At 36.2% G+C, this 26,852-nt stretch overlaps 3 protein-coding genes across 3 annotated transcripts in view; all 3 read left to right on the forward strand.

The window, feature by feature from the left end:
* The window catches only part of LOC117238959, a 32,703-nt gene extending 24,034 nt beyond the window's left edge, over positions 1-8,669 (forward strand). The window contains exons 2-8 of the mRNA XM_033504180.1: positions 4,399-4,584; positions 4,886-5,033; positions 5,214-5,490; positions 5,783-6,026; positions 6,552-6,689; positions 6,800-7,087; positions 7,567-8,669. Coding sequence (XP_033360071.1) covers positions 4,399-4,584; positions 4,886-5,033; positions 5,214-5,490; positions 5,783-6,026; positions 6,552-6,689; positions 6,800-7,087; positions 7,567-7,949 — 1,664 coding nt within the window. The 3' untranslated portion in view covers positions 7,950-8,669. The remainder of the gene's footprint in view (positions 1-4,398; positions 4,585-4,885; positions 5,034-5,213; positions 5,491-5,782; positions 6,027-6,551; positions 6,690-6,799; positions 7,088-7,566) is intronic.
* A 2,512-nt stretch (positions 8,670-11,181) lies between these two features.
* On the forward strand, positions 11,182-15,311 carry LOC117238952 (DNA damage-regulated autophagy modulator protein 1-like). The gene is made up of 7 exons (XM_033504162.1): positions 11,182-11,453; positions 11,941-12,036; positions 13,436-13,557; positions 13,628-13,854; positions 14,349-14,487; positions 14,578-14,735; positions 15,199-15,311. Exons 2-7 carry the CDS (start codon positions 11,966-11,968, stop codon positions 15,268-15,270), a joined length of 789 nt encoding a protein of 262 aa, XP_033360053.1. The 5' UTR covers positions 11,182-11,453; positions 11,941-11,965; the 3' UTR covers positions 15,271-15,311.
* A 1,211-nt stretch (positions 15,312-16,522) lies between these two features.
* Positions 16,523-25,029, forward strand: LOC117238953. Its single transcript, XM_033504163.1, is given in 8 exon segments — positions 16,523-16,942; positions 17,061-17,195; positions 17,627-17,932; positions 18,793-18,914; positions 19,307-19,533; positions 20,009-20,147; positions 20,231-20,410; positions 21,294-25,029. Coding segments are annotated over 6 exon segments (3,096 nt in total). The 5' UTR covers positions 16,523-16,942; positions 17,061-17,195; positions 17,627-17,849; the 3' UTR covers positions 23,639-25,029.
* The last annotated feature ends 1,823 nt before the right edge of the window (positions 25,030-26,852 follow it).

Genomic DNA, 26,852 nt, shown 5'->3' on the forward strand with positions numbered 1-26,852 from the left:
TACAAATCTAACCAGTGTTTTCCTACGGTCCACATGTTCTCGAACAGGACTTTAAAATTTATCGCGCGCAGCCAGTGCCAAACAGAGAAACTCACGAAGTTGAACTCTGAGCAGGACCTTGACAACGAAAAGGAAGCGTCGAGTATACTATATCGTATGAATATTTAATGCCGCTGGGAAAAAAGGAACGATTGTATTTGAGAAACTATAATTATGACCATTTCAGAAATATTTTACGTATCGAGTGTTGTGAGACTGAGAATTGAAAGCGATTCTTTATTATTATTTACAAATGATCCCGGAAACTGATATTAAAATCACTTCACGTTAATATCGTTGTCGTAAAACTAACTCTTGTATTGTATCTGATTTATTTTTTTGGAGCCCTGCCGCCTCTTTATTCTTTATCCTCCCGATGCTCTTCTAACTACTAACGAGTACTACTTTCCCTTTTTGCTGTCCGTTTACGAGCGTCGTTGTTTAAGAACCGAGCACATTTAGACGACACGCGAAATTTTTTGTGCAACCTGTAAGGTCTTTTACGATGACAATGAAGAAAAGATAAATCGTATTTTTAAGAGAATATCTGGATTGTGAATTTTAAATAATATCGAGCAAACGATGATACAATCTATGGTAAATTTAAATTAAATAAAAAATTAACACGGACACACATACACAACACAAAGATATTCCTAAATTTTTCGCGCAAAATTTCACTCGTACTTGTTCAAAGCGAATTTTTATTCTTCTTGGAAAATTATTTAAAGATTTCACTTAAAAACAAATCATATAATGTAATAGAGACAAGATTAAGGAAGATTCTTTGAAAGACTAAAACGATACAAAAATGTAAACGTTGACACAAATGACCCAGTTTTTTCGCGATGTTTCAAAAAAGAAAAGGAGCCAAAACTCATTCGCTGAACAATGAATCCTTAAAGACATTTATCGCGTGATATTAAGGGAAAAGACCACATTATGGAATTTTTGTAATTATTGTAACGAACGAATGATCATTGTATAGATCTTCGGTTATACTTTTTATACTTTACCGAAATTCCTTCGAGGTAACCGAGCTTCCCGTTCAGGTACAGTTGCTATGAAAGCGAGCTTAGAATCTTGCAGGGTCATTGACCTTCTCTTTCGCCAATTCACTCTCCCTCTCGTTCGTTTTCTGGCTTTAAAAGAAATTCAAGGGTGAAACCGTGGGCTAGACACTGGTGGGATTTTCGATAGAGGATCCTGATCCTGACCGATGACAAGGGTGGCAAGGGATCAAGGAAAGGGAATCGGTATATAATAGAGGTAGCATTATACAGTGGATATCTTGTTTGAAATCTACAAGTTCGTGATGAACCTTTTTGCTTTCACTTTCTACATTATTGCAGTACTACATTATGTACGGCATGGCAGTACATTACTAATACATGGTATACAATGTTCTTTTAAATGTTTTATGTTTATGAAGAATTATTTATAAATTGTATTCTTTAGTATTATGATTACCAGAGTTTTGTCTAGTTCTATTAAATCTTTCCTATATTTTCGAAACGATCATCAAATAATTGTCTCTATTAAAAATAATTTACTATTATCAGTAAATGTAGGAAAATAAATACATAACACATAAAGGCAAACAATTGTATTTATGAAAACGATATTTTCTAATCTTTTTATGGAGCATTTTGATTCGGCTTTTCCTGCTAGTGTTATCAAATAGCAATTATAATTTACTGGATAATAATATAATTGTCATCGAAACACTGCAAATATGTCTTTATACTATTATTTAAGTTTATTATTTAAGTTCCTTGCAAAATGTATTCAAAAACACACGTCAAAAAAATTATTTTTCTTATTTCAAATCTCATTTCTAATTTATTTATTTTACGTCCACCTTTTTTCGTACTACCAAAATACCGAAAAGAACTGTGGCTGTCATAGAACAAAAAAGATGAGGTATTAAAGGGGAAAGAAAAGACCGAGAGTAAAAAAACGAGCCATGCCTTACGAATAGGTTATTTCCCACAAACGTGAAATCGTTTAACACGGAGCCTATCATGTCCCAACCTTTCTGCCGAGATTAATAAGTGGTCCTTTTTGTCATCCGGATAACTTGATGTCTTTGTAACTAAGTCGTAAAAAGAACTGCTCGGTCAGGTGATCGATAAATTCGTCCCAAACAGTTGTTTCTTACTTAAGGGAAACATCCCTTAGTCTTCATCCTTTGTATCTTTCGTTTGGGAAGAATAAATCTAATACATAATTCTTTGAACAGTCAGATTCTTTGAAATTTCTACACATTCTACATAATTTATACCGCGAATTTTTCTCTTCGAATTAAACAAAAAGAAAGTAATTCTTCAAACTTAGAAAAATTCAAGAACGCTTTCACACTCAAAGAATCACTCAAGTACAAATATCGCAAGAAAGCTTTTCAAAAATCCCAATTCACTTACTCGAAAGACTCCATTCGAATTCATCGTGTTGATCCGACGACAAAGCTATTGAATCAAAGTAGATGCAGCAACACGCCAGCCCACTTTCTCAATAAAGACTGCATCCGTGACCGTCAAAAGCAAGTTGCAAGATTAATAACCTCTCGTTTTATCCTCCGGAGTACCCTTTTGTCTACAAGAGCCGGCTCTATATTTTACGATGGACGGCATCCTTCGAACGATTGATCGATGAGCCGACTCGACAAACGCGGCTTCGGCAAACAGTGAAAATTAATTAAATGACCGAGCGGAGCGCTGCTAATCATTCAGGCTATTCGTCGTGGCCGTAATTAAAACAGTCTTAACCTCGATCGCGAGTCAACTTCTGTTTAGCAAGGTAGTCGACATTTAATAGGCGGTTTTAAGAAGACCGATCGCTGCGGTCGTGGTAAAAGAAAACGCGTAAGCAAGGAAGAACGATCACTGGTACGATCGTTTGTGGCCGTTTCAAAATGAATTAGAACCGACGACGAAAGTGGTCATGGTACTGTCTCGGAACGGAATCGATTTATCATATTCGATCTCTTAACGGTGAACCAATTCAACGAAGGCGAGAATTGTAGTGAAAATACGGTGTCCAGCACGAAATAGCGAGTCAGAAATATCGATCATGCCACTATAAGGTTCTAATTGAGAGGAACTCTGGGAGCGTAAAGCGTTTATTATGATTACAAACCGCGAAGGTGAAATGTGGACGGTCGGGATCGAACGTCAAGGGGCGAAACTCGAGTCCGTAACGGCATACGAACCGCATAAATCGTATATTGAACGGTGCAAATGAAGCTTGAGAGAATTTGAATATCAATGGATGATGAGGCGCGTGAAGCGTTTGATCGTGGTGTTTGGTCAATTGAGTCAATATCACTTTGTTTTTCTTCGAATTTGTATATACAGGAAATTATCGAGGCACATTATGGTTCATAATTATTCGTACGATACACCTCTTATAATATTTTATACACTTTATATAACATTTTATATACTTTCATATTTTATGAAGTATCAAGTTTCTAATAAATTGGGTCTGTTACTTCAGTAGCTGTTTTTCGTGAAATATCAGATTAATATCTACTTATTGATATTTCAATCACTAACTACTCTCATCAATCAAAGGAAGACAGTTCCTTTAAGAAAATCTGTCGATCAATATGAAAAAGGGATGGATCTAAAAGGTGCAAACGCTATCCATTAATGTGCAGTGATGGAAGAGAATCATTTTATATACATATATATAGCTTGAAAAAGTAATAGCTTCATTTAAGATATAAAAACAGAATTATGCAATGAGAAAAATATAATCAGCTATAAACGTCGCATAAGGAAAGAACAATAAAATGGCAAGAAGTATGCTAGGCGAAATGAAGAACAAGCGTTATTTAAGCCGGAACCATCGGTAATATAAAAACTCATCATTATTTTCAAAATTCCATTATTAAGAAATTCTAATTTGTAGAAAATACTGTAGACTTTTAAAAACTACGTAACTATTTCAATTCTATGAATCAGAAACAAAACTTCAGCCTGATGTAAAATTTGATCCAAATAAAATACAAAATATTTCTCAAAAATATAGAATTATGTATATCACTAACAAAAGCATTATTTTCATCAAAAATACTAAAAAATTCGCGTTTAAATTCATACTTGTAATAAATGAAAAGTTTATATAATAGATTCCAGTTTTTGTAAAGCTATTTTATCTGTTTCAAACTCCGAAACATTTCTATTATGCGGCCATGAAGTTACTAAAAGAAGAACATATATAGAAATACAGCTATTTAATGAACTTGCATGATGTTACGTATATCACATAACGTCTTTTTATTGAGAACAATATAAGCCAAACAACGATGTTCAACGATCAAAAAGCGATTAAGAAAGTTTTATCTTCTTATAGGGTGGCTGGGAGCAATGTCTACGGGAGTGGCTTTACTAGTTTCACCCGTAACAATAGCGTTCTGTCGGAGGAAAAGTATAAGACTCACCGCGGTTTTGGGTGGCCTCGTTACAGCACTCGGTTGCCTTTTCACTTCTTTTGCCTCGCAGTTCCACCAGTTGTTCTTCAGCTACGGCACAGTTGTCGGTGAGTCACTGTAAAAGTACAAGGAATTCCCTACTGCTGTTTCTTTTCATAGAAACAAGAATTATGACAGAACTTATATAATATAACGATTCTTCTTCATTGATTAAACATCATCCATCTTTCTTCTAAAGCAATTGTAACTCGACTTTTACAAGTTTTCGTACGTCACTTTTACCCTCAACAGTTTCGGCACAAACGATTCCCTTGAATAATTCCTTAGATAAAACTTTACTTTGGGAAGAAATACAGAGGGATCGAGATAATGGCAAGTTCATGGACTGTGTTTAATTACTTTACGCAGGTATAGGGGTTGGCATGACGAGGGACTGTAGCACGCTGATGGTGGCGCAATATTTTAAAAGGAGAAGAGAACTGGTTGAGATTTTCATCGTATCCGGAAGTGGCCTTGGTATCGCTGTAATGTCGGTTTTCATAAAGGGAATGATTAGGTAACAAAAGAGATATTCTTATCTGAGCTATTACACAAAGCTCTAATTCATATTCATTGATATTTGTTAAGTCAAGCGTGATGTAACATAAAAATACTTGATTCAAAATGAAAAAAGAGAAAAAAATTTCCTAAATAAAAAAAAAGCAAAATTATAAAAAATCCTGTATTCCGATTTTAGCAAAATTGGTTGGCGCTTAGGACTTCAGGCAGTGACAGGTGTCGTTTTCTTGACATTCATCCTGGGTACCTTTTATCGAAGCGCATCCTTGTATCATCCACAACGTAGAGCCATTTTACATTTGAAAAATCAAAAACGTAAAATTAAAGATAAAAACAAGACAGACGACAGACCACCGTTCTTCGACTTCAGTACGCTGAAGAGCAAAACAGTAAGAATATTGCTGGTGTCCACTGGAATATCTGCCTTTGGGATCAACACCCCGATATTTTACTTGGTAAAATGCGTAATAAATTTCTTTAAATAATTAAATGCTATATGTTTGGAATATTTAAAAGTGCAAAATTGATAGAATGCATATAATATGCAATAGAATTATAAAATATTCGCAGCAAAGTGCTTGTTACAATGTTCAATAGGAGAAACAAATTTCTATATAAATTCCATTTTATTGGTGGTATCTATAAAAATATAAAATTGCATAAACACCCGCAATCTAATAAGATCTGCAAGAGTGGGAAAATATTTTGAACTAAATTTGGTCCTTTAAATATTTTATTTCATTGTAGGCACATCAGGCCGAGGAAGAAGGTCTTGGTGACACGGTGATCCTACTTCAGGCTTACCTCGGTTTGGCCTGGACCCTCGGCTGTGTCGCCTTTGGCCTTTTAGTCGTGCATCACAGCGTCGAATGCAGGATAGCGCGTCAGTATCTTACGCAAGCGGCGATATTTGTATGCGGATTGTGCATTTTGGCCCTCACTGCCGTTCAAGGAAATTATCATGGATATGTGCTGTTCGCCTGGATTTACGGTACAGTATCCTCGCCTGTAAAAGTGCGTGAACACTTCAGAAAAAATCCTTTCAGGATATACATCTAATTTCTACCTAAGTTCTCGACTCTTTTGAATTATCTATAACTATATATAATATGTTATATAATAAATATTAAATAATAAACTATATATAGTTTATTATTATGTATTATTATTTATTATTTATTATTATTATTATTGTATATATATATATAATATTTTTATCATTTCATCTTCTTTCTTTTTCTTTAATGTATTTTTCTCGTATTATTCTTCTACAAAGAATGTTTCATTGCAGATAGAGCTTTGCTCATATAAGATTAAATAAAATATGTAAAGCTATATTGAATAATGACAGTGACCGCGTTCAAAAAGATTCTCAAAAACTCTTCCTTTCTTAACTTTGACTTTGATTAACTCACTAACGACTCACATTCTCCCCGAAATTCGAATTTTACCACTTCTTTATTATAAATTCAAGTTAATTCCGGTTTTAATTAAGATGAAACATTGAATTTTGCAGGCATCTTCTGTGGTGGTTACCACTACAGTCTCAAAATGTACACCTATGAGAGAGTCAGAGCAAGAAATTTCGCAAGAACGTGGGGTTTCGTGCAATGTTTCCAAGCTATACCAATAGCAATTGGAGTTCCAATTTCAGGTAAAAGTGAAATATTTAATTTGTTTGAAGAATGTCCTCAATGTTACTACGTTTTCAATGACGCAATATAACATCGATCAAGAAAATGTTAAGAGTATGAGATTTTTCAGGATACATGAACATTAACTACGGTGGGAAGGCTGGTTACTACTTCAGCTCGACCTGTGTTCTAGTAGGCAGTTTCACTCTTTTCTTCATAGACCTTCACAGAAGAAATTTATCGAGGCATAAACACATAAGGTCTAACGGAACCAAGCATCTCTGCGTTTCGGATAATTGTCCACAACGCCGAAAATTGTCGTTTAGCCAGGAACCAGACAACGATGGTCCACATGTGGCTGCTGCAGGAGCTGCTGCGGCTGCTCTTGTGCTTGGAACTGAGATTGCACCAAATCCAGGTAAATTTATTCACTTACGTTATTTTTTATATTAATGTTGACTAACTTTTTTTGCCTTTATAATTAAAATCTTCGACATACAATTTTTAATATCTACTTTAAATCTCTTTTACATATCCTCGGGCCGTAAGCAAACCACAAAAGTTTAGGTTAACCCTACTGTTTCCCTCATTTATTCCTCACATTTGTATCAGTCATAGGATCTCCTCTTCGAATAAAAAAAATACATATAAAATTTAAGTACATTGAACACTAAAATCAAATATTTAAGGATATAAGATATAAATTAAGATTGAATATCCTAAAATGAAACAACCCAACTCAAATATAATCCATATTGCTGTGATCACATGTAATCCAACTGAGGGTTACGATTCTAAAATCTCGAATTTTTATATTATATCTCAAGGGTCAATCAACTCTATAACATCAAAGAAAAAATCAAACCGAGATAGCAAACGATAGGAATCTCATTGCAGGCGAATTGATCGACGGCCTTGCCCCGGAGAAGCCAGAATTGACGTGTATCTCCGAGGAGGGAATTGCGGATATGGATCTTCCTGACAACATGCTCGAGGACCTTGATTACATCGGAGACTGTATAACCTCGTGCAACAAGGTCGAGAATTATCTAATGCTGTCAGAATTCGAGAACAATCTGATAGCTGAAATGCCGATTATCACGGATCGTCGAGGCCGAAGGTGGTCCCTGGCTCGTTCAAAGGGTGGTCAATCGAATTTGGATCGATCCCCAGGGCCTCAACCGACTAACGAAGAGACCGATCCCAAGCCCAAGTGGCACGTGACGAATGTGCCTCCTGCTAATAGAGTGATCACAGTGATTGACGAGGCAAGCACGTAACTCAATCACCAGAATCCAAGAAGCTATTAATACTCACTGAGGATGCTTCTGAATGAAATTTTACGATTTTTTTTATGTAAATGGATACTTAAATAGCTTTTTTTAAGTTTGTAATGTAATTTTTGTATATATACTGTTTTAATTACGTAAAAGAAATTTTGATTTACTTGCATAAGTGAATGTGAATTGGAATTGTAAACACTGAAAATTAGTATTTTCCGAATTTTATGCAAATTGAATTTTGGAATAATTCATTAATTGCAATAATACAAAAAAAGGATAGATATTATTACATAATTATTGTTATGCGATGTGAATGGAGGCTCGAGAATCAAAATCACGAATAAAGTTAAAAAAGTTAAAAAAAAATGAGGGGAATTATCCAAGAGGCCGATATTTCTCGTTATCGCGCTGCCTTCGATCGTCTGTCTCGTTTGTTCCTCTTTGATTTAAGGTACTGTTAGAGATCATATTACCGATACTTTTACGAACGAAACACGTTAATCTGCGTTAAACGTCCCTACGGAGCTGTAGGAAATTCCAGTAAGGGTCACTTAATTCGCGGTGTAATTAAGGACAATAACGTCGGCTTTCGACGAGGGGAACCACGGAAACGTTCCGTCCACATGGAGATAACCTCGACTCCCGTCGACGTCTTTGTTTAAAGCTTCGTATTAGTTCACTGCCACGCGTAGATGTGCGAATCGAACGATCTTTCGTCAATTTAACAAAAAGGAAAGACAGGACACATTTAAACAAACAGCTCAAGTTTCTTTATTTTAATGTAATTTTTATTTTAAAAATTGTGAATCATAGAAAATTAAGATCTTCTATTTAAAAAAGGTTGAAAAATTGAAACTAAAATTTTGAATAATTCTGTTAAACACAAAATTGTTCGATTCATGTCGATGTAAAAGTTGCGACCCAGAGTCTTTTTCGAAGGAATCTGCTTACACGTAGGCAATGCTAGCTAAAGATATTGAAACTAGTCCAAAACGAAATTCGTATGCAGCGATAAATGGTATAATATAACGATACGAATAAATATGTAGCCAGGTACAAGAGTTTATGGTTGTACCATTGTATCGTTCGAGGCATTTTAAGAGAATATTCATACGTGCAGCGTTTCTCTTTCTGTGATCGAGCGAACCGCGATCGGTACAAACGCAAAGAGATAACAACACTATTTATTTATCAAACTATTTATATTAGAACCATACATACGCATGTTATGTACATATATATACATACTTATATACGTGATAATAAGCGTATGCACATGCGTGTGGTATTATAACGTAGATTACAGTTAAGGAGCCCCGAAATAGTCGATTAAGGACAATTTGAAGCCAACAGTATATCAAGGATTTGTACAGAGAAACCAAATTGGTATTACAATTGTAATACCTTATGCGATCGAGCGATAAACACTATAATTTTATTTAAAGAACCTATCAAATTAATTCATTAAGGATCAACGTTGCGTTGATACAACATTCCATTTGCAACTTTTTTCAATCAATTCACGTCAGTATATTCTATTTCAAGAAAGTTTTAAATATTTGTTTCATCTTTATTTCTTCCTCTACTTAGATTCTAAAGTTTTTATAGTATAATAGTAAACTGCACATTTTTTAAATTATGTAAATTTTGTATGTATTACAAATTTTTTCTGTAATTTGTATAATTAATTCCTATATATACCGAGAATTATTTTTTCTAATCCGTAAAGTATCTATTATCAGAATAATATTGCGTTTTGCAATTTTCACATATTATTTCATTGCTTGATCCTTAATGAGTTAAAAATATCATTAAACAAATAGCCTGATGAATATCTAATATAATAATGAGAACCAGCCGGAGAGTATTTTTAATGAAATATTATTTTAATGACTCGACACCTGCCTACGCGATTTCGCGTTTAAGTTACGTTTATCATATTATTGTTATCACGATGATAACGCCAGGCTACTAGTCTAACGTCGCAAAGAACAATAATTTACGAATTACTGTTTATTACACGCTGCAGCAAAAGAAACAACACCGAATAAACTGCCTATATTGTAATATTGTAACGTTGTTAATACAGAAACATGATTTTATCAAATACCTCGTTGTTTTTGCCTTTCTTTATTAGGAATTTATTCCCAACATAAAAATAACAATAAATGCGAAAACAGTGAAATACTCAAAGTAACAAAAAATTAAAAAATATAGTGTGCACGAAAAGCGATTCTGTCAATATTTTCCTTCGTTAATCTACTTTGTGCATACATGTCTCTCTGCAATTAACTTCTTAAAGCTGAGATAACATTATATATAGTTTGACTTGAAATTTTCCTCGAGATACGAAATGTATCTTCCTTATTCTTCAAACTTTTAAACATATAATCAATTATTAAAAAATAATTTTCTCCGGTTAAATAGCTTAAAAAATATAACGTTCATTTAGGAAGAAATGAAAAGCATTTCATTTATTCAACGAGAAGAAATCATGGAGGAATTTCTTTCCAATTACGACTAGAGAGCTGTGTGGAAGGAAATCAATTATGCAATTGGAACAGTATCCCCAAATGTTCCATTACGACATCGGTGTACGTAAGGCTGATAATGCGGCGTTAATTACGAATTCTTGGTAGCCGACAGTTGAACATTTGTTACGTGCATTGGCATGCGAGAATTATCGAACGCGACTCAGCGTGTACCAGCAACGCTTTATCGATAAATTCTAATTCTCTTTAATCGCGTTTTGGCCATGCTAAATGTAAGTTTCGTTGACTAGCAAACCTACAAAACATATTTTAAAAAAATTCTTCTTTTTATCTAATTACCTCTGCATCATTATCTATGTTCAGAGGCACGCTTTGAGATTCGGATCTCTAAAATTACGCCAGTCGAATGAAATATGGAAATTATACAGTTTGCAACATAGTTTTGGTGACAGTATTGATGATGCTTTCGACAGGATTAAAGTAATTACGGTATTAAAGTATTAATATTAAAGAACCTCCAGAAAAAAGAACCCATGAAACAAAATAATGAATTAGATAAATTAATGAATTAAGCAAATTTGAGTTCCAGTTTCTTAATATAGAATCAAGAAAAATCAATTCAATATAGAGTATGTTCATAGAATTATGTTGAATATAGAATATACTTATATTTGAACTAAAATTAGATGAGTTTGTAACTTAGAGATTGGAGAATTCGTTATACTTGTTACAATTTAGGGGAATTCAAGTGACTGTCCTCGAGAAGGAAATCGATTTGTATGAAAATGAGACAGACTTGATCGAGAATAGAATCAGACGGTGCGTTAATTGCTATGCAATGTAATCGTGTGCGTTAATCGGTGATCGCCAGGTTGCGTAGAACAAGAGGTACGCTAACAGCGCTGATGAGCAGTCGCTCCAAGGCGTCCCATGAAGGTACCCCCTTGGCGTAGCTGCAGCTATCTCATCTAGTGAAAAATAATCCCAGAAACCCAATTATATCGTCGAGGTAAGGAATTACACTTCTGTGGGAAAGATTTACTTGGAATGAGCAAAATTTTACTTTTCATTTTACTTTTCTACCAGGCAACTAATTCGAAAATGATGGCATTCTAACTAGTACTTCTTTGCCGTAATATTTAGTCATTATTTTAAATTATCTTTAAAGCCTCTTATCTTCAATTTCAATTATAAATTGGTGAAATAAAAATTTTTCGATGGCTCTGTAATAAATGCTTTAAACATACTTGAAGTTTAAAATTGAAGTAACATATATTGTATCACAAAAATCTTACTGTACTATACTTCCTAGTTTAAGATTTTTATTCTCATTAGTGAATTATAATTAAAATTTTGGTCTTTCATTTGCACTTCATTTACTAAGTGATCTAATTGTGCCGTTATTGGTATATTAGTCAGTGAAACTATATTCGTTTATGAAACTCAAGGTATCTGGAATGTGATAGTAGTTTGGTAAAAGACACGATATTTTTCAGCGCTTCGAAACGAACGAGTGCGAGGATGTCCTACGGAAAGTTGCACGTTCTTCCACTAAGTCTCTTTATCCTGATTCCGGTAACGTTTCTAATTACGTAAGTCTACCAAGAAAAAATGAGCTTCAGCGGAGAAAACTGAATTCTTGGTTAAATGATCATATTTCCTTCATCTTCAATTGCATTAAACTTTACTTTCAATTCTTATTACAATATTACTGTAATCAAATTTTTATTATGATTAAATTAATTGTCAAAAATTACACATCACCAGTACAATATTTTCTTATAAAAATGTTGCTTATTTTTAATCTTATAGTTTATATCTGTTGCTGTCGTTCAATTTTCTGTATTCCAATTTTATTTTAGTTTCCGTTAAGGAAACCACTTACGATATTTTAAGGAAATTTTTGGCATAGAATTGAAACCAAAAGCCGTATCATAATATTTCAATAACGATTTTTCAATATTTTCTTCAAATTTGAGGAATTTCTCGACAATGGAAAAAGACGATTCGAACGAAAATGACTCAAAGGATGCAACAGAACAAGGTTCGGTGATTAGAAATATGGATTCACATTAACACAATGATTGCCAATTCATAGCAAAAATAAAGCCGTAATCAGAACGAGTAAAACTAATGCTTACTAACTAGCTTTGCGGTCGATCAAGGCCACGGTATCAGAAACAACGACAGCCGCGCATTCTGTATCTGACAGCATGATGTAAATCGCGATTAGTTTGATTCATTATGTTCCGCTGTGTACACTTCGCAGGGATCATTGTTCTGTAAATAAAGACACATTCAATCGTCAATGTGCCATTGAATGGATTTGCAATATCGAAAGCCAGCATACTTGTTGAAAGTGCTTCTTTTATTGGGGAAAAATTCTAGCGAAACTTAAACTTATCGTGATTTATTACTGAATTTAACTTTCAAACGTGATTATGTTTTACTATTAGTATTTGGCCATAACTGATTATTAATTATTAAATTGTTTAATTTAGAGAAGAAAATTTGTTTCATTTCAGCTGAGCATATATAGTTTTCCGCAGAAGTTGTCGTGGATCTTATGACAAAGTCATTCTAATTTAAAGCAAGCATATGTAATATATTTATTTCTTAACCAGTTCTTAGTCATCTTGGCAGAAAATGCATTAACTTCAGTATGAAATTTTCTAAGAGTTTATTTTAACAAAATTGATCTTTGTGTAAAATGTACGAAGATTTTTGCAGGTCAAAATATTATTTTAAAAAAAGCTTCTTACATTGCATTTTCTTACTTATTACATTTCTAAATCTAAATTATTCAATATTATTTTCTTTGAGCATTACTTGGAATTACGTTATCGGTAAATCTAAAGGCTACATCTATAATTTATATCTACAATTTGTGTAATAAATGAACTATAATCAAAGTTTAACTAATCCCCTTTTCTAAATCAACACTCTACATGTAATATACGAGCATCCATTTTCAAAGCAATTGTATTTCAGATACACTATGTCGGTGCAATGGGACCACGTAGTACCAGGATTTCCGTACATATCGGAAACAGGCACCTTGTCTCCGGAATCGTGTATATTTGCCCAATTCCTTAATATAGCTGCATTACTCCGTAAATATCAACTAGTTTTACGTTTAAACGTATATCTACCGCGGTTAATAACACTGCACATGTATTTTAGTCGCCTGTTGCGTATACATTAGACATCGACAAGTTTCCCAATGGCAATTCGAAAGGGGCAACGATCTCGTTAGCAAGAAAATCGTTGTTGTGACGGCATGGTGCGGCGTTCTAGGTTGCTTTGGACTCGATATTCTGGCGAATTTTCAAGAAGCCCGTGTTGTCGCGGCTCATATGATCGGAGCAATGACTTGTTTCACGGCTGGAACCATTTACTTTTGCCTGCAGGTACGGTGGATTCCTGATAAATGGATAGGAGAAATAAATTTAGAAAGGGAGTTTTTATTGCCAATAATAGTACGTATCACTTGTTTCACCCAGATATATTCTGGAAATTTACTCCTGTGTAACAGAGCATAATGAAACAAAATAGTTTTGAAATATGACTATCCGCTTCTTTCTCATAAAGATAGGAAAAAACAATTTTTCAAGAAAGATGCACACAAAATTTTACGTTAATCAGTTAAGTAGGGTTTCAAAAAATATAGATTTAAGAAAAATGCATTTGAATATCTTTTCGTGTGCCGTCGAAGAGCTATAACATCGTTATCTTTAGAACCTCAAACAAAAAGTTGTACACATGTATTCATAAGACTATATTCTTTAATTTAAAAAATGTTGAGAAGGTGGACCTTCTCGAAGATCTAAAATAAACTATCTCCTTAAATTTCGTACACAAGAAAAAAAACAATACATATTTGTTACATATATAATGCTTTCAGACATATTTAAGTCACAAAATGGTACCAGCAGTGAATGGCAGAATTGTAGTATACATTCGTGCAGCACTTTCGGTGTTGACGCTAATTTTGACAATTACCACGATCCTACCTGGCTACATTTCAATGTTAGAATTTCAAGGTGACATTATTTCTCCACTTGCCTTACTTGAGATATGATAATAAGCGGGCAGACAATAATATGTGATAATGAGGTTTCTGTGAATTGCAGGCGACGATTACAAGAAATGGCTGCCAACCGACGGTGGCTGGGCCTGGCATGTCGCTAGTGCCATTTCCGAGTGGGTTCTAGCGATTGTTTATTGCGTTTTCCTGCTAACGTTCGTGCCAGAATTTCGATTAATCAATTTCGAGGATCCTGTGGTTACGGTACTTTTTTCTTATAACATTATATTTAATACACTGTGGCTCGCGAAACCAAAAAAATTAGTATTTGTACTAAAAATGATCTTATTAAATATTATAGCCTGTTAATATAGCGAATAGTTAATTGTTCCAATACTTCGATGATCTCTGAGAAATGTATACTTGCAATAAATACCTCGCGATACTTGTTTCATTATAGTGCTAATAAAATTTTAGTAAGTTCTCGGTGATAAGTGTTCGAATATTTTCGCGAGCCATTGTAAATACAAGTATTTATCACACGATAGATACAAGCGATTAATATTGCACGTTGAATCATAATTTACAATATCGTGCTTCCTCTTCGTGTTCAAAGTTCCCAAACAGTTATACCATAATCATGATTCAATTAATCTTATCGGAGCAGAGTTCAATCAAAACAGCGTTAAAATAATATCGCAATGACTTCCAAATCTTTTGTTTTCAGTTGATATATCTAGACAAGGATCAAGATTTGAAATTACCACACAAGCTAAATCCACCAGTTCAAGAATCCTAAAACTTCTCGAATATTCAAGCATTAAATTATCTTCCTTCTAACGTATGCATTTGAAGATAATTTCTAGTAACATTACTTTTAATTGCTTCTTTGATTCAACCCTCTATAACACCATATAACTTGGAAGTTATATACATTTTGGAAATTTTATTTTCTGCTTATTACTAGAACATTACGCATGTTTATGTAAATTCATATTTTTATCAACACAACTAAAGGAGCGAAATCTGAATATGATTTTTTTCATTCTTTAAGCATTAAATACTTTAGTTTGTATATTTCTGTATAATTATATCACATATCATATCTTTCTTTTATAAATCGAAAAAAATCAGATTATAGAGGGTTAACACCACGTTTAATGTTTACAAAATTCTTTAAATTATTCGTGTGAGTATCTTCTATTTCTTTTTCTTTTCATTCAACAGTTTGCTCGATTATCACTGCAGCTGATCGCGTTATCTCGATTCACACCTCAATTACTGATAGATACCGACGTTTCGTTGTTCTTGCGGTCGATAAAACCCATCACGTGAAATAGTAATCCCCGATGAAGTTGATCGAACAAATATTCAAATGTCTCCACAGAAGAGGACGCGAATCAACTTTGAAACCCGCAAACACGGTAAAGGTCATCATCTACCAGCATTAAAGCAAAATTTGCTGTTTGAACGTTCGTACTACAAATTGCTCTCCATGGACAAACGTGATTTATCTTTCTCTCTATTCACTCGATCAAAGTTACTTCGAATAATGCGGAAATTTTGCACGAATCTTGCCCTGAAGTATTACCCGCGACCAAATTTGGATGTCGACTGGCACTCATCACGTTGTCAATTGTCAGTCGATACCTGCAACTTCCTAACCAAATTAAAAACTCCTCGTTCAACGAATCAATGAAGATATAGATTTCCAATCCATCGTTTCTCGAATTTAATTTGTAATATGAATGAAATTTTTATCAAAAAATATCGTGTGGTTTGCTTCGAATCGATTTTAATCGCAGAACGAAGCCTGCCGTCCGATCACGCTCGAGCAACATGTTCGAGGAATTCCGCCTCGATATACGTATTCGGTTTTAATGCGAATATTTGCGTCTCAACGAGTTTGTAGAAAAGTAGAAAGAATTTGCAGAGTCATAAATTCGTTAGAAGAAATTCATCCGGACGATCGTAAAGCGAAAAGGTGATTATTTAACGGTATTGATAAGCGTTACGTCTACATGTATGTACGTATTATCGCAACACGTTCGCGAGTAGTATTAGGACAAACGTTTCTTGGAGAACGTCTGTCAGTAACGACGACGGCGCGGCATCAGTCTCGTGGCGCAGCTGCTGAGAGCGCCGTTCTCGCTGGCACAACATCGATCGCGCACAGTCGGCCATAACCTCTGTGATTCTGCTCGCTCTTCACCCTGGCCTCTTAAACAAAAGCTCGAAAATCACGTAACTACGAGAGAACCGAAAGAAAAGGAAATCAAGTGGAATATCGTACTTTGCTCTTCGTACATCGTCAACGACATAGTGTAAAGAGTGTTAGGTGTTGTTGGGTGCTATTGGATAAGAAGACCTTCAACTGTGTGCAGCCCCTTCGAAAGAGTTTCTAGTTTCAGTACGACGAGATAGTTTGTGGAAGGAACGTTGGTGCTCAAGAGACAACGAAAACGTCAAAGGTACTAGCAATTTTTTTCATGTCCATATGAGTTGGAAGAATCGACTGTTTTCGAGCGTCGTTGCTACGTAAGATTTCCAATTGCTTCGTTGCAAGGGTTCCCTTTCCTCTGTCCCTAGACAACGCCCGCGTGAGAACGCACACGTCAAGAACGGCACCTCGTGCAGGCGTTTCGAGTTGTGTCACTCTCTATTGTCGGCGAATACTTGCGGCGACCGCGACGTGTGCCACGGACACTTGCTGTAGTTTTTCTGGTAAGACACCGTGTACGATATTTCTGGCGCGCAGCTTGTGATCTACTTTCAATTGTACGCATGTAGTGTAATATACAGTATAACGTAATTTATTGTAGTATTCTACTATAGCATTATCATAGTACTATGATATATTATTGTAGCAGTTAAATATAGTCATGCAGTGACTGGCACTGACTCCTTTCGTGCTTTAAATAGAGTTGCAAATATTTACCACTGACAATATGTGTAGTATATGCAACTCGACAGAATTCACATATTTGAAACATTCTAGATCAAAATATAACTAAAATTCATGAAAACAACGACATTGAAAACAATGACATTGAAAACAATACGAGCACGTTTTATATTAGGTCGCCACGTGACATATTGTTATTTTTTAATCAAAGGTACGTCGAAGAAGAACGTTAATGGCAATCGAATTGCAGTGCGGCCGCAGCTCCATGCATTCTAGCGACTGATTCCCGTGGGAAGGAAGTAGAATAAGAGGTCCAGCCTCTTGGAACAGACGAGCATGAGTGCTCGTACCTTGTGGACGCGTGCAACGACGCGTGTGTCTTCACGATAGCGGCGTCTTCCGTGGGCGTCATCATCTGACGTCATTGGTTCCGGCGGGAAAGCCGAAAATAACCACAAACGCACACAGGAAACATGGACAAGGAGGATTTCCTGGTCAACCTCCATTATCTTCCGATTATCCTGTTCATTTCGTTGCCTTCTGTCTTTATTTTGACGTAAGCAAAATTATTGCTCGATAATTATGAAAGAGTTGTTAAACTGGTATTTTCTTCTTTGTTCAAAATAATCCATAGTGGTTATTTTATTTTTATTGGTTTCGTTAGATTTCGTAGATAAACAAATTTTGTTTATATGCAGTCAGTTTTCTTTAATTTTGATTGGAGATATTGTTTTTCTTTATTAAAAAATAATCCATAGTGTTCGTTTTTTTTATTTTGTTATTTTTAGTTATTTTGAACTTTGTAGACAAAAGAATTCTGCCTGTGTGCAGTCGGTTTTGCTTAATTTAAATTCAACGTTCGAGAGTTTCCTTTTTTTATTTTCGACGCACCATGTGTGATTGAATGCAAAGTACAAAGCATAAAACATTCTCCGTCGGAAATTTGTTTTGCAAATTACGCAGATCTGCATAGTACACTGTGAATACTAGTTTGCAGATACTGAAACACATATAAATAAATATGAAGATAATATTCAATCTTTATTATTGTATATCACAAACATATTCCGATTAACACGTGACTACATAGACGTCAAACAATTCATAAAATAACATATTTAGTAAACCAAGATAGTAATTAATATGCTGTGTTTTAATCTTTTACCGTAAGCAGATATAATATTACATTAACATATGCTGAGACGACATACGGTTACTTAGACTGTTTTGCATCTTGTTGAATATGCAGACAACTTCTTATATTTGTAATTAATATTTATTATGTCTTCTGTTTTGCTATATCTCATCCTTAAGTGCAATGGAATATGTTATGATTTTTTTATTTTCCACAAAGTTTTCAGTAAAAAATTTGTAAATATTCCGATAAAAAAGTATGGATTTATTTGTATTTTGCAGTTACATAATAGCAGTTCTATTGGGTCATGTGGAAGCCGAGTTTCCTTACATCTCGGATGCAGCTACTTATGCACCGGAAAGCTGCATATTCGCCCAGTTTATCAACATGATCGCGATGCTCAGTGAGTGTCCAACATCAACAAATGTATTTAAATCTTCGATACACTCGGAGGAAGAAAATCGATTGATACTTCGCACACGGTACACTGACCTCGATTCTCGTTCACTGGGAATAAGCGAGAGTTTAGCAAAGCAAAAATAGCATTTGTTTTCGGAGGCGATCGTCGTTAAACTTGGACTCGTAAATTTTAAAAGAGATATCTAAACCTGTGCAAACAACGAGTGTCTCAGTATCGATGAAAATTGTTTGATGTAAAAATAACTGATAGATATATGTGTTATTTGTATTATTGTCTCTGTGATAGAATAATCTTAAAAATGATAATTAAGAAATATTGAACGCAACATACTGCAGTATCATATTGATAATTGACATTTTGTTGAATCGTTTCAGTGTCGTTCCTCGTCTACATAAGATACTCTCAAGTGAAAGAATGTTCGAGTACGTTTAGGTTGCAACATTCTCTACCGAAATGGAATCATTGGGCCTTGATTTTTGGCCTAATATCGACGTTTGGCCTCTCGGTGGTCGCAAACTTTCAAGAAACATCTGTCATAGTGGTACACTTTATTGGCGCTCTTTTATGTTTCGGTGGTGGAACTGCATACTTTTGGACACAGGTACATTAAAAAATTTTATTTCAATAAGAAATTGCAATCATAAAATGTATAGGTACAGGTCCACGAATTAACTATTTTACCTAACTATAATAAAACAAAATCGACAGTTCTCCTCTCAAATTATTCCAATCCTTATTATTATTATTCCATATCCAATCTTTATTCTACAAAATTTAATACCCATGAGCTTTCATTCCACATAGTTCAATGAAACGTGGCTTTCGAAATTTTTCGTTCTCCTCTCGAAAAGAATCCAACAACTGCCATCCGTCTGATAAAAATACAAAAATTAAAACTAGCTGAAAGATCGTGGATAAAACACTAATGTCACTAACTAACTAAAAACTAATTGGATCGTACTAAATGAAGTCTGATACGTGGCTTGCGTAATTTCCTGGAAAGCTGATTTATTCACGACATTACATTGTCTTTCGTTGTCTGGCTCTTTCTCATTTTTCATGCGTTTTGTTCGCAGGCCGTGTGTTCGTTCTACCTGCATCCGCTCGGATGTTCGTTGAAACTGGCTCACCTTCGGGCGGCATTATCCACCTTTTGCACCGTTTGTTTCATCGTAACTCTCATCACTGGCGTGCTGGCACGCTTGGCCTATAAGGGTTAGTTTGGTTGTGTTTTCCCCTTCGTTTAACACGTTCTTCTTTTACATATTAAAACGATGCATCTGTATTTTCGTTTCCAGGTACGAATCCTCGGAAATGGTACAAGGAAGATGGCGGATGGGAATTGCACGTGGCTAGCACTATCACTGAATGGCTGTGCGCTGCAGCATTCTGCGTGTACATTTTGACATTCACCGAAGAATTCCGCGATGTTAAAGTCACTCATCCAAAGGTAGGTAGAGATAATTATCGCAATAATTGTTTTAAATAAGTTAAATTATTATATTATTAATTAACATTATTATTATATTATTAATTAAAATTATTATTATATTATTAAATAACATCATAATGATATTAGTAATTTCAAATAATTGATGTGCCATACAGTATGATAGAAGTCCAGTGAAGGAGATTTTATGGCTCAAACTGAGATAAAAATTCAGAATAAGAAAATTGCATTGCATTGAAAGATTTTAAGAAAGTTATATTGTATTCTAATTGCAAATAAATAGTAGAATGCGATAGTCTAGACATACTTTTGTAGGTGACACAATATTGTAGTTTATTTATTATCAGTACCACAAGTGCTACTGACTCCTGATATTAACTATCAGTTTTTATTAAATATGCGATAAGACACGATATACTGATGTACAACATATTAAATCACATTTTGATTAAAATGATAAACTGAACTCGGTTTAGTCTACATCTATTATTACTGTCACTTATTAGATTCATCGTGTTCATTCATAAATTCTTAAGAGCGAATTAATATGTAAATATTGATATTAACTAAGTTAGTCACGTAGATAATCTAAAGTAAGTTAGTGAATTTTATAAAATCAGTTATCACTTAAGTACACGTGTACTCGAATGATTCTCAAATGCATTTTTCTCAAAAACGAATTTTCCAACACAGCTTTTTATCTTGGATTTTTGTCTTATTTTATAGAAATATTATATTCACTATTTCAACTCTTCCGTTATTCTATAAATAGTTCTACCTTTTTACAGTAAATTTAACATATTTTATTTATTCATTTTTCTGTATTAAGGTTATATCCACCCTTAACCGTACAAGATTGAGCAACGAAGCGCTGAACGAAAGCCAGGACTCCGCAATGGGTCACAATCGAGATGCAACAACGATCACCTGATCGCTCATAGGCAGAGGCGCCGGTGGTTACGTCAATCTCCTCTCACACTCTCCAGTAAACACTCCATGTCCCGGTTACAGGTACCGTGAATCCCGTGAGGCTCTTTTAGACGAGGTCACACCACTGATTGCGACCACACCGCCATCCACTTGCGACGTCGAGAGGAGAACCGACGTCCTCTGCCCGGTGCAAATACATGTACACGATCCTACGATATGCGAACGACGAAGACAGACGAGCGAACAGAATGAAGCAGAAAGTAGACAAAAATGGGGTGAAGATCATTCAAGGAATTGGATCGATTTGGATGAAAATGTCTTGGATGGTTACATACTCATGGATGATTCCTGTTTAGAGTCTGGTATCGTGCCTGATGAAACGCAAGAAATTCCCTACCCAGAAGGAGCAATAGAAGTAGACGACGAGAACGATGACGCTGATAGTCACGGTAAAGAGGACTCTTCCATTTACAGCAAGACAAGAGTAGTTACGAGAAGGCCTCGAGAAGATTTCGATCTAAGTACGACCTATCCTATGGCAAACAGTCACGAAAACGCTTACAAAGAATCTAGCAGTCACACTAGGTATAGCGAGTTATATTCGGAATTGTCCGTTAAGAATTACCTGGATGCTAATCGAGAAGAAGTGACCAATTATTCAGTAGCCAACAGTCATGGTGATCATAGTGTGTCGTCGGAGAACAGAGAACGAAGTTTCAGAGAAAACGCGGAAAGTGATCAGTTAGGTTGGGACATTAGACAGCAGACCAACTATGAGGTAGCCAATAGTCACAGTAACTATAGAGTGTTTTATGACAGTCAAACGCAGCCGAGGGAATTGTTACAGACGGCTTGCTGGCCTATCGAATCCTGGAGAGAACATTTAAGCTCTAATAATCGCGTGTTGGAAGATCAGAAGCAGAAATCAGCGAGTATTGGACAGATGTGTGATAATGAATCTACTAAAACTAATCATTCTGGCGCGAAAAGCGATCCAAGCTCCGAACCAGCTTGTGATATCGAACAGTGTCTTGTACAGATAGAAGAGAGTCTCTTAAATATCGAGCAGAATTTGCTTCACGTGCAAGACCTCGATATACCGGAATTGAGAAACCTATTGTACAAAAGTCCAAGTATCGAGAAGAGTCTATACGAGGTCCAGGATCTTCTGTACGCAGACGGTATTGTTCCTGTAATAAACAAGAGAAAATCTCTTGGGTCTGAAGACGAAGATGATGATGAAGAGGAAGATGAAGAAGAAGAGGAAGAAGAAGAGGAAGAGGTTTGGATAGGTCATAATATAACGATGAAAGACGACAACGAAGACGACGATGCTGGTGCTGGTGCCTTCGACGCTTCCAACGAAGAGTCATCTGACACCACTAATATAGAAGAAAACAATCAATCAGGATCAGTAGATGATCGTTCCAACACCGACTGTATAGACGGTTCTACGATTTTCCGTGAAGAAACCGCCGATCCCAATTGCAACCATGAAAAAGCCATAAACTTCATTCCAAACAGTCTTAACAAAACTTTGCCTCGAAGAATCGTTCTCGAAGGAGCCAAGGAGAATATCAGACTCTGTTCGTCAGAACCCGAAGAACCGATAACAATCGACTACAATCTGAACACCACGTGTGCTGAGAAGAAACTATTCTGCCGCGACAAGTGTCACAGTAGGACAAACTCTCTGGATGAAAATTCGACGTTTTCGAATTTGGATTCTACCGACAAACGTGATACTGGTAAAAGCTCTTTGCAAAATTTGCTATTCGAATCGACGAATGGGAATTTTCCAGATCTTACCGGGAAAGCGAGGTCGGAGGAAATGTTGCAAACACCGCAAAATAAATCTATTATGACAAATAAGAAAAGATTGAACGAGAAACGTTGGACTATCATGGACGCGAAAACGGAAGATTTTCGCAGGAAACTCGAATCTATTTCTTCTAATCGATGTTTCGCGATGTCGAGCGTGAATGAGCAGAAAAGGGCGAAGATTTCGAAAGAAATTACGGTAAATACCCCGCGTCCACGAGAAAAATCACCAAATAGAACGAAGCGTACCTCAGTCTCCGTAGAAAAGATGCAGGAGAAAGAGAAAGAGTCCGGTGGCGGTAAAAGTTCCGACAAGAGAAAGAGAAAGAAGATATCGAGCAGAAGTCAAAGTTCCTCGGAGAACGCATTAGTGCCTAGCAAACTGATCTCTCTTTCACTGTCTCTTCTCCTCGCTGCTCTGTTACAAGCAGTCAGGTGTCTGACGGATCTGGTCGAAGACGCGTTCAGGTCCGTCAGCTACGACAGAAGCGGTCTACTGCAATAACACTATTCGCGAACGGTTTTCGTCCGGCACGAAAGCCACTCACAGAACGTAGTAGCATCTGCGAAAATATCGCGTAAGAATGGTAACGTTAGATGGCACTAACTACATTTATTTTTCGTCGCACCCCCACTTCGTATCAAATGTTTCCCACCCAAGACCAGATTTCTGTCAAGTTAACCAGACACCGTTTTACTAAACCCAGGAATGTCTTTTTATCGATGTTTAGGATTTTTTTTAGAATTTCAATCTGATTCTAGACTTTCTAGTCTTCTGAATGTGATTAGCCGTCGCACTATCGCGTGAATCCAATGTTAAGATGCGATCCAACTGAATTTTCAAACGTAGACATTAACGATAATCGATAAATATAGCAGGTGTTTATTCTACTTTATTGATCAACAGGATTCATTATCGAGATACATGAGATAATTGTCAGTAACGAAAAGCATAGTCGCCGAGTACTGATCTATGTCACTTATGCACCACCCATAAATGTTTCCTATACAGTCTTCTAATTATCGATGATAAAAGGCCAGTCATCGTACCCAATCAATTACATCTTCTTCTAGCGAGGTCACCCTTCCAGAACGTCCAACGAAACTGGTCTTGGGTATCGCGGAGGGGAAATCGGGTCATTCTAATCCAGAGACTTCCGACCACGAAGAACCTATGATTTGCAACCATAAACGTCCAGAAGCTACAGCTGATGTCTGTGATAATCGCTATGCTTACGATCCATAATTATGTTTTTACACGGTACGCTTGCTATACGGGACAAGAAGTTTAATTGTAGGAATGATATACGATTCGTTCGTTAGTATACACGCTCGTTTAATAAGGATCCATCACGATGACGCGGAAGGCAGACAGACTTTCCCAATTTTTCTTAATACATTTCTTTTATTTTTTTTCATATCATCGAAAATTTATCGAAAGGTGCTACCACGCGCAACGATCGAAACGCGAAAAGTTCGCGTACAACGAAGGTGGATGAGGGTCGTGTGTCCCATCGGGAACACAATCAGAACTTTTTACGAGCTTCCAAGGAGGATTTTTACGGATCGCTAGACGGGTATGTGCCAGAAACAATGACAAAGCGTGAAAACGATAGTGAACGATAATAGAAAGAAGAATGTCGCAGATAAGTCTTATTGGTGGCGCAAAGTACGGGCTAAGCATGTTACGGTATTTAGCACCGCGTACGTAACGTTCTAAAGTGCCTAAAACTCGTCGCGTATCGCGGGTACGCGAGGTGCAGTACATATTTGTCTAATTAAACTTTAATCTACCAATTTAACGCTACTTATGTCTACCTATCGTATCCCTCTTTTTCAAGGTGTAACACATTGTTGAGAGGACTAAACAAGAAAAAAAAATATAAAAGAAAAAAAAACAGAGAAAATAAAGAAAAGTGAAGCAAGCTGGCGAGAACGCTTACAAACGCGTTGATATCGCTCCTGTGTGTGAATCACTTTCATCCCCCTTGAGTTTTCATCCTTTCCTATCGTTCCACGCGGCGAATGGTACAAACCTCGAAGTTTATACCCGTAGTTGAGCAAATTAATTTTCCTATAGTACAAATTACGAGACTCTCATAGCAAACTTTCTGACGAAATTCGCGGATTCATTTTGATAAAGTTTATTTTCGTTTGACGTGCCGCGCTCGTGGATCCTTAAAGATCTTCAAGGCATATTTTCGAAAACGTAAAATCGTTGGGATGAATGCGTAGCGAATTAAAAGGATCATCCTGCTTTTGAGGGCGGTGATACGGTATAATTAAAATCCCTTTCATTTCACGAACATATATATATATATATATATACATGCATATACATATATATTTTTATTTATTTATTTAATATCAAGTTCCAATTAAAATTCCAAATTCCAAATTCAAGTTTCAAATAAAATTAAAATTAACAGATTTGAAATATGATACAAGAAAAGCGGCAAAAAAATTCCATTACATCGCACAGCGACGCTCTTAACCGAAAATCACATTATTTCCTTGCTATTAGTGTCTTTTTTCTGTTAGAGCGCATTTCCTCAATCTTCGCAATGAGATCATCCGAAAAGCTCGCGTGACTGCACAGTTCGCAATTCACATCTGCGAAGAGACGCACGGGACAGCAGCAGTATCGATCGATACCTTCATCGTGTATGGAAACGTGAGGTCGAGGCTATAGGACAGCAAGACTCTAACTTTCGAACGCATACACGTTCCACGCGGTCTCCCATATTAGAGCAACGTTGAGCCTAATCTATGTGAAACTCTCCGATGTTGCATGACCCTTATCCTCGAGATCGTTAATTTCAATTAACACCTAACCTCCAGTGGCCGCCACGGCGCGAACGATAACCGATATTCGGAACAACCCGAACAAGGATATCCTAGATATAACGAGATCGATCGATCGTAGCCCCTTTAGAACTGAACTCGCCAGATGGTTGATTTAATTGATTCAACGGCTTAATGAATCCCATGTACAATCTACGGAAGGCTGAAACTTTCGGATGAAAAAGTACGATGGCCACGAGCAATCCGATCACGTTGGATTGACCGGATAAAGGACGACGCTTGATATTCATGCGGACCTGTTTCTGCTGGAATTTTCAATTAAAATCCGCAAATCCAGTCCACGAGCGTAGGACACACTCGAAATAAATTAAAACGACGCAACAATAGAGGTGGCGAGAACAACTTTCGTCCGAAGCTTTACGACGTTCCCAAATGGTTTACGAAGTTCTCGAGCCGCGTCCTGTCCTCTCGTATTCGGATATTGGCCGCGGCAGGGACCGTCTATAACGCGCTGATATTGCCATTTCGTCGGATATTTACTACCGGCTGCTATATCACGACAAATAATATTCTTAGGGCTCGCCTCCCAGTGGAATATCAATCGTTTAGAGTTTAGAAGGTCATCGCGATCCGGGCTCGTTCTTCCAGGTCCATGATAGCGACGTAAATACCGCATTTATGGGAGAGCAGACCGGTAGATGTTGCACGAGCATAATGCTAAAATATACCTCCGGTGACAATAAAATCGAACTTCCATCCGGTGGATAAATCACGGCCGGAAATCGCTCCCGGGTGCTTCGACAGCGCGACCAAATGTCTAGCTCGAGGGATCCGTCACGAATTCGAGAGTGCTCGACTGCTTGCAGCATAATTTTCGATTATCGCGATACACCAGCCTTTGAGGGAATGCAACA

This window comes from Bombus vosnesenskii, unplaced genomic scaffold, assembly GCF_011952255.1.
Source record: "Bombus vosnesenskii isolate JDL3184/JDL3185 unplaced genomic scaffold, Bvos_JDL3184-5_v1.1 scf7180000013788, whole genome shotgun sequence".
NCBI lineage: Eukaryota > Metazoa > Arthropoda > Insecta > Hymenoptera > Apidae > Bombus > Bombus vosnesenskii.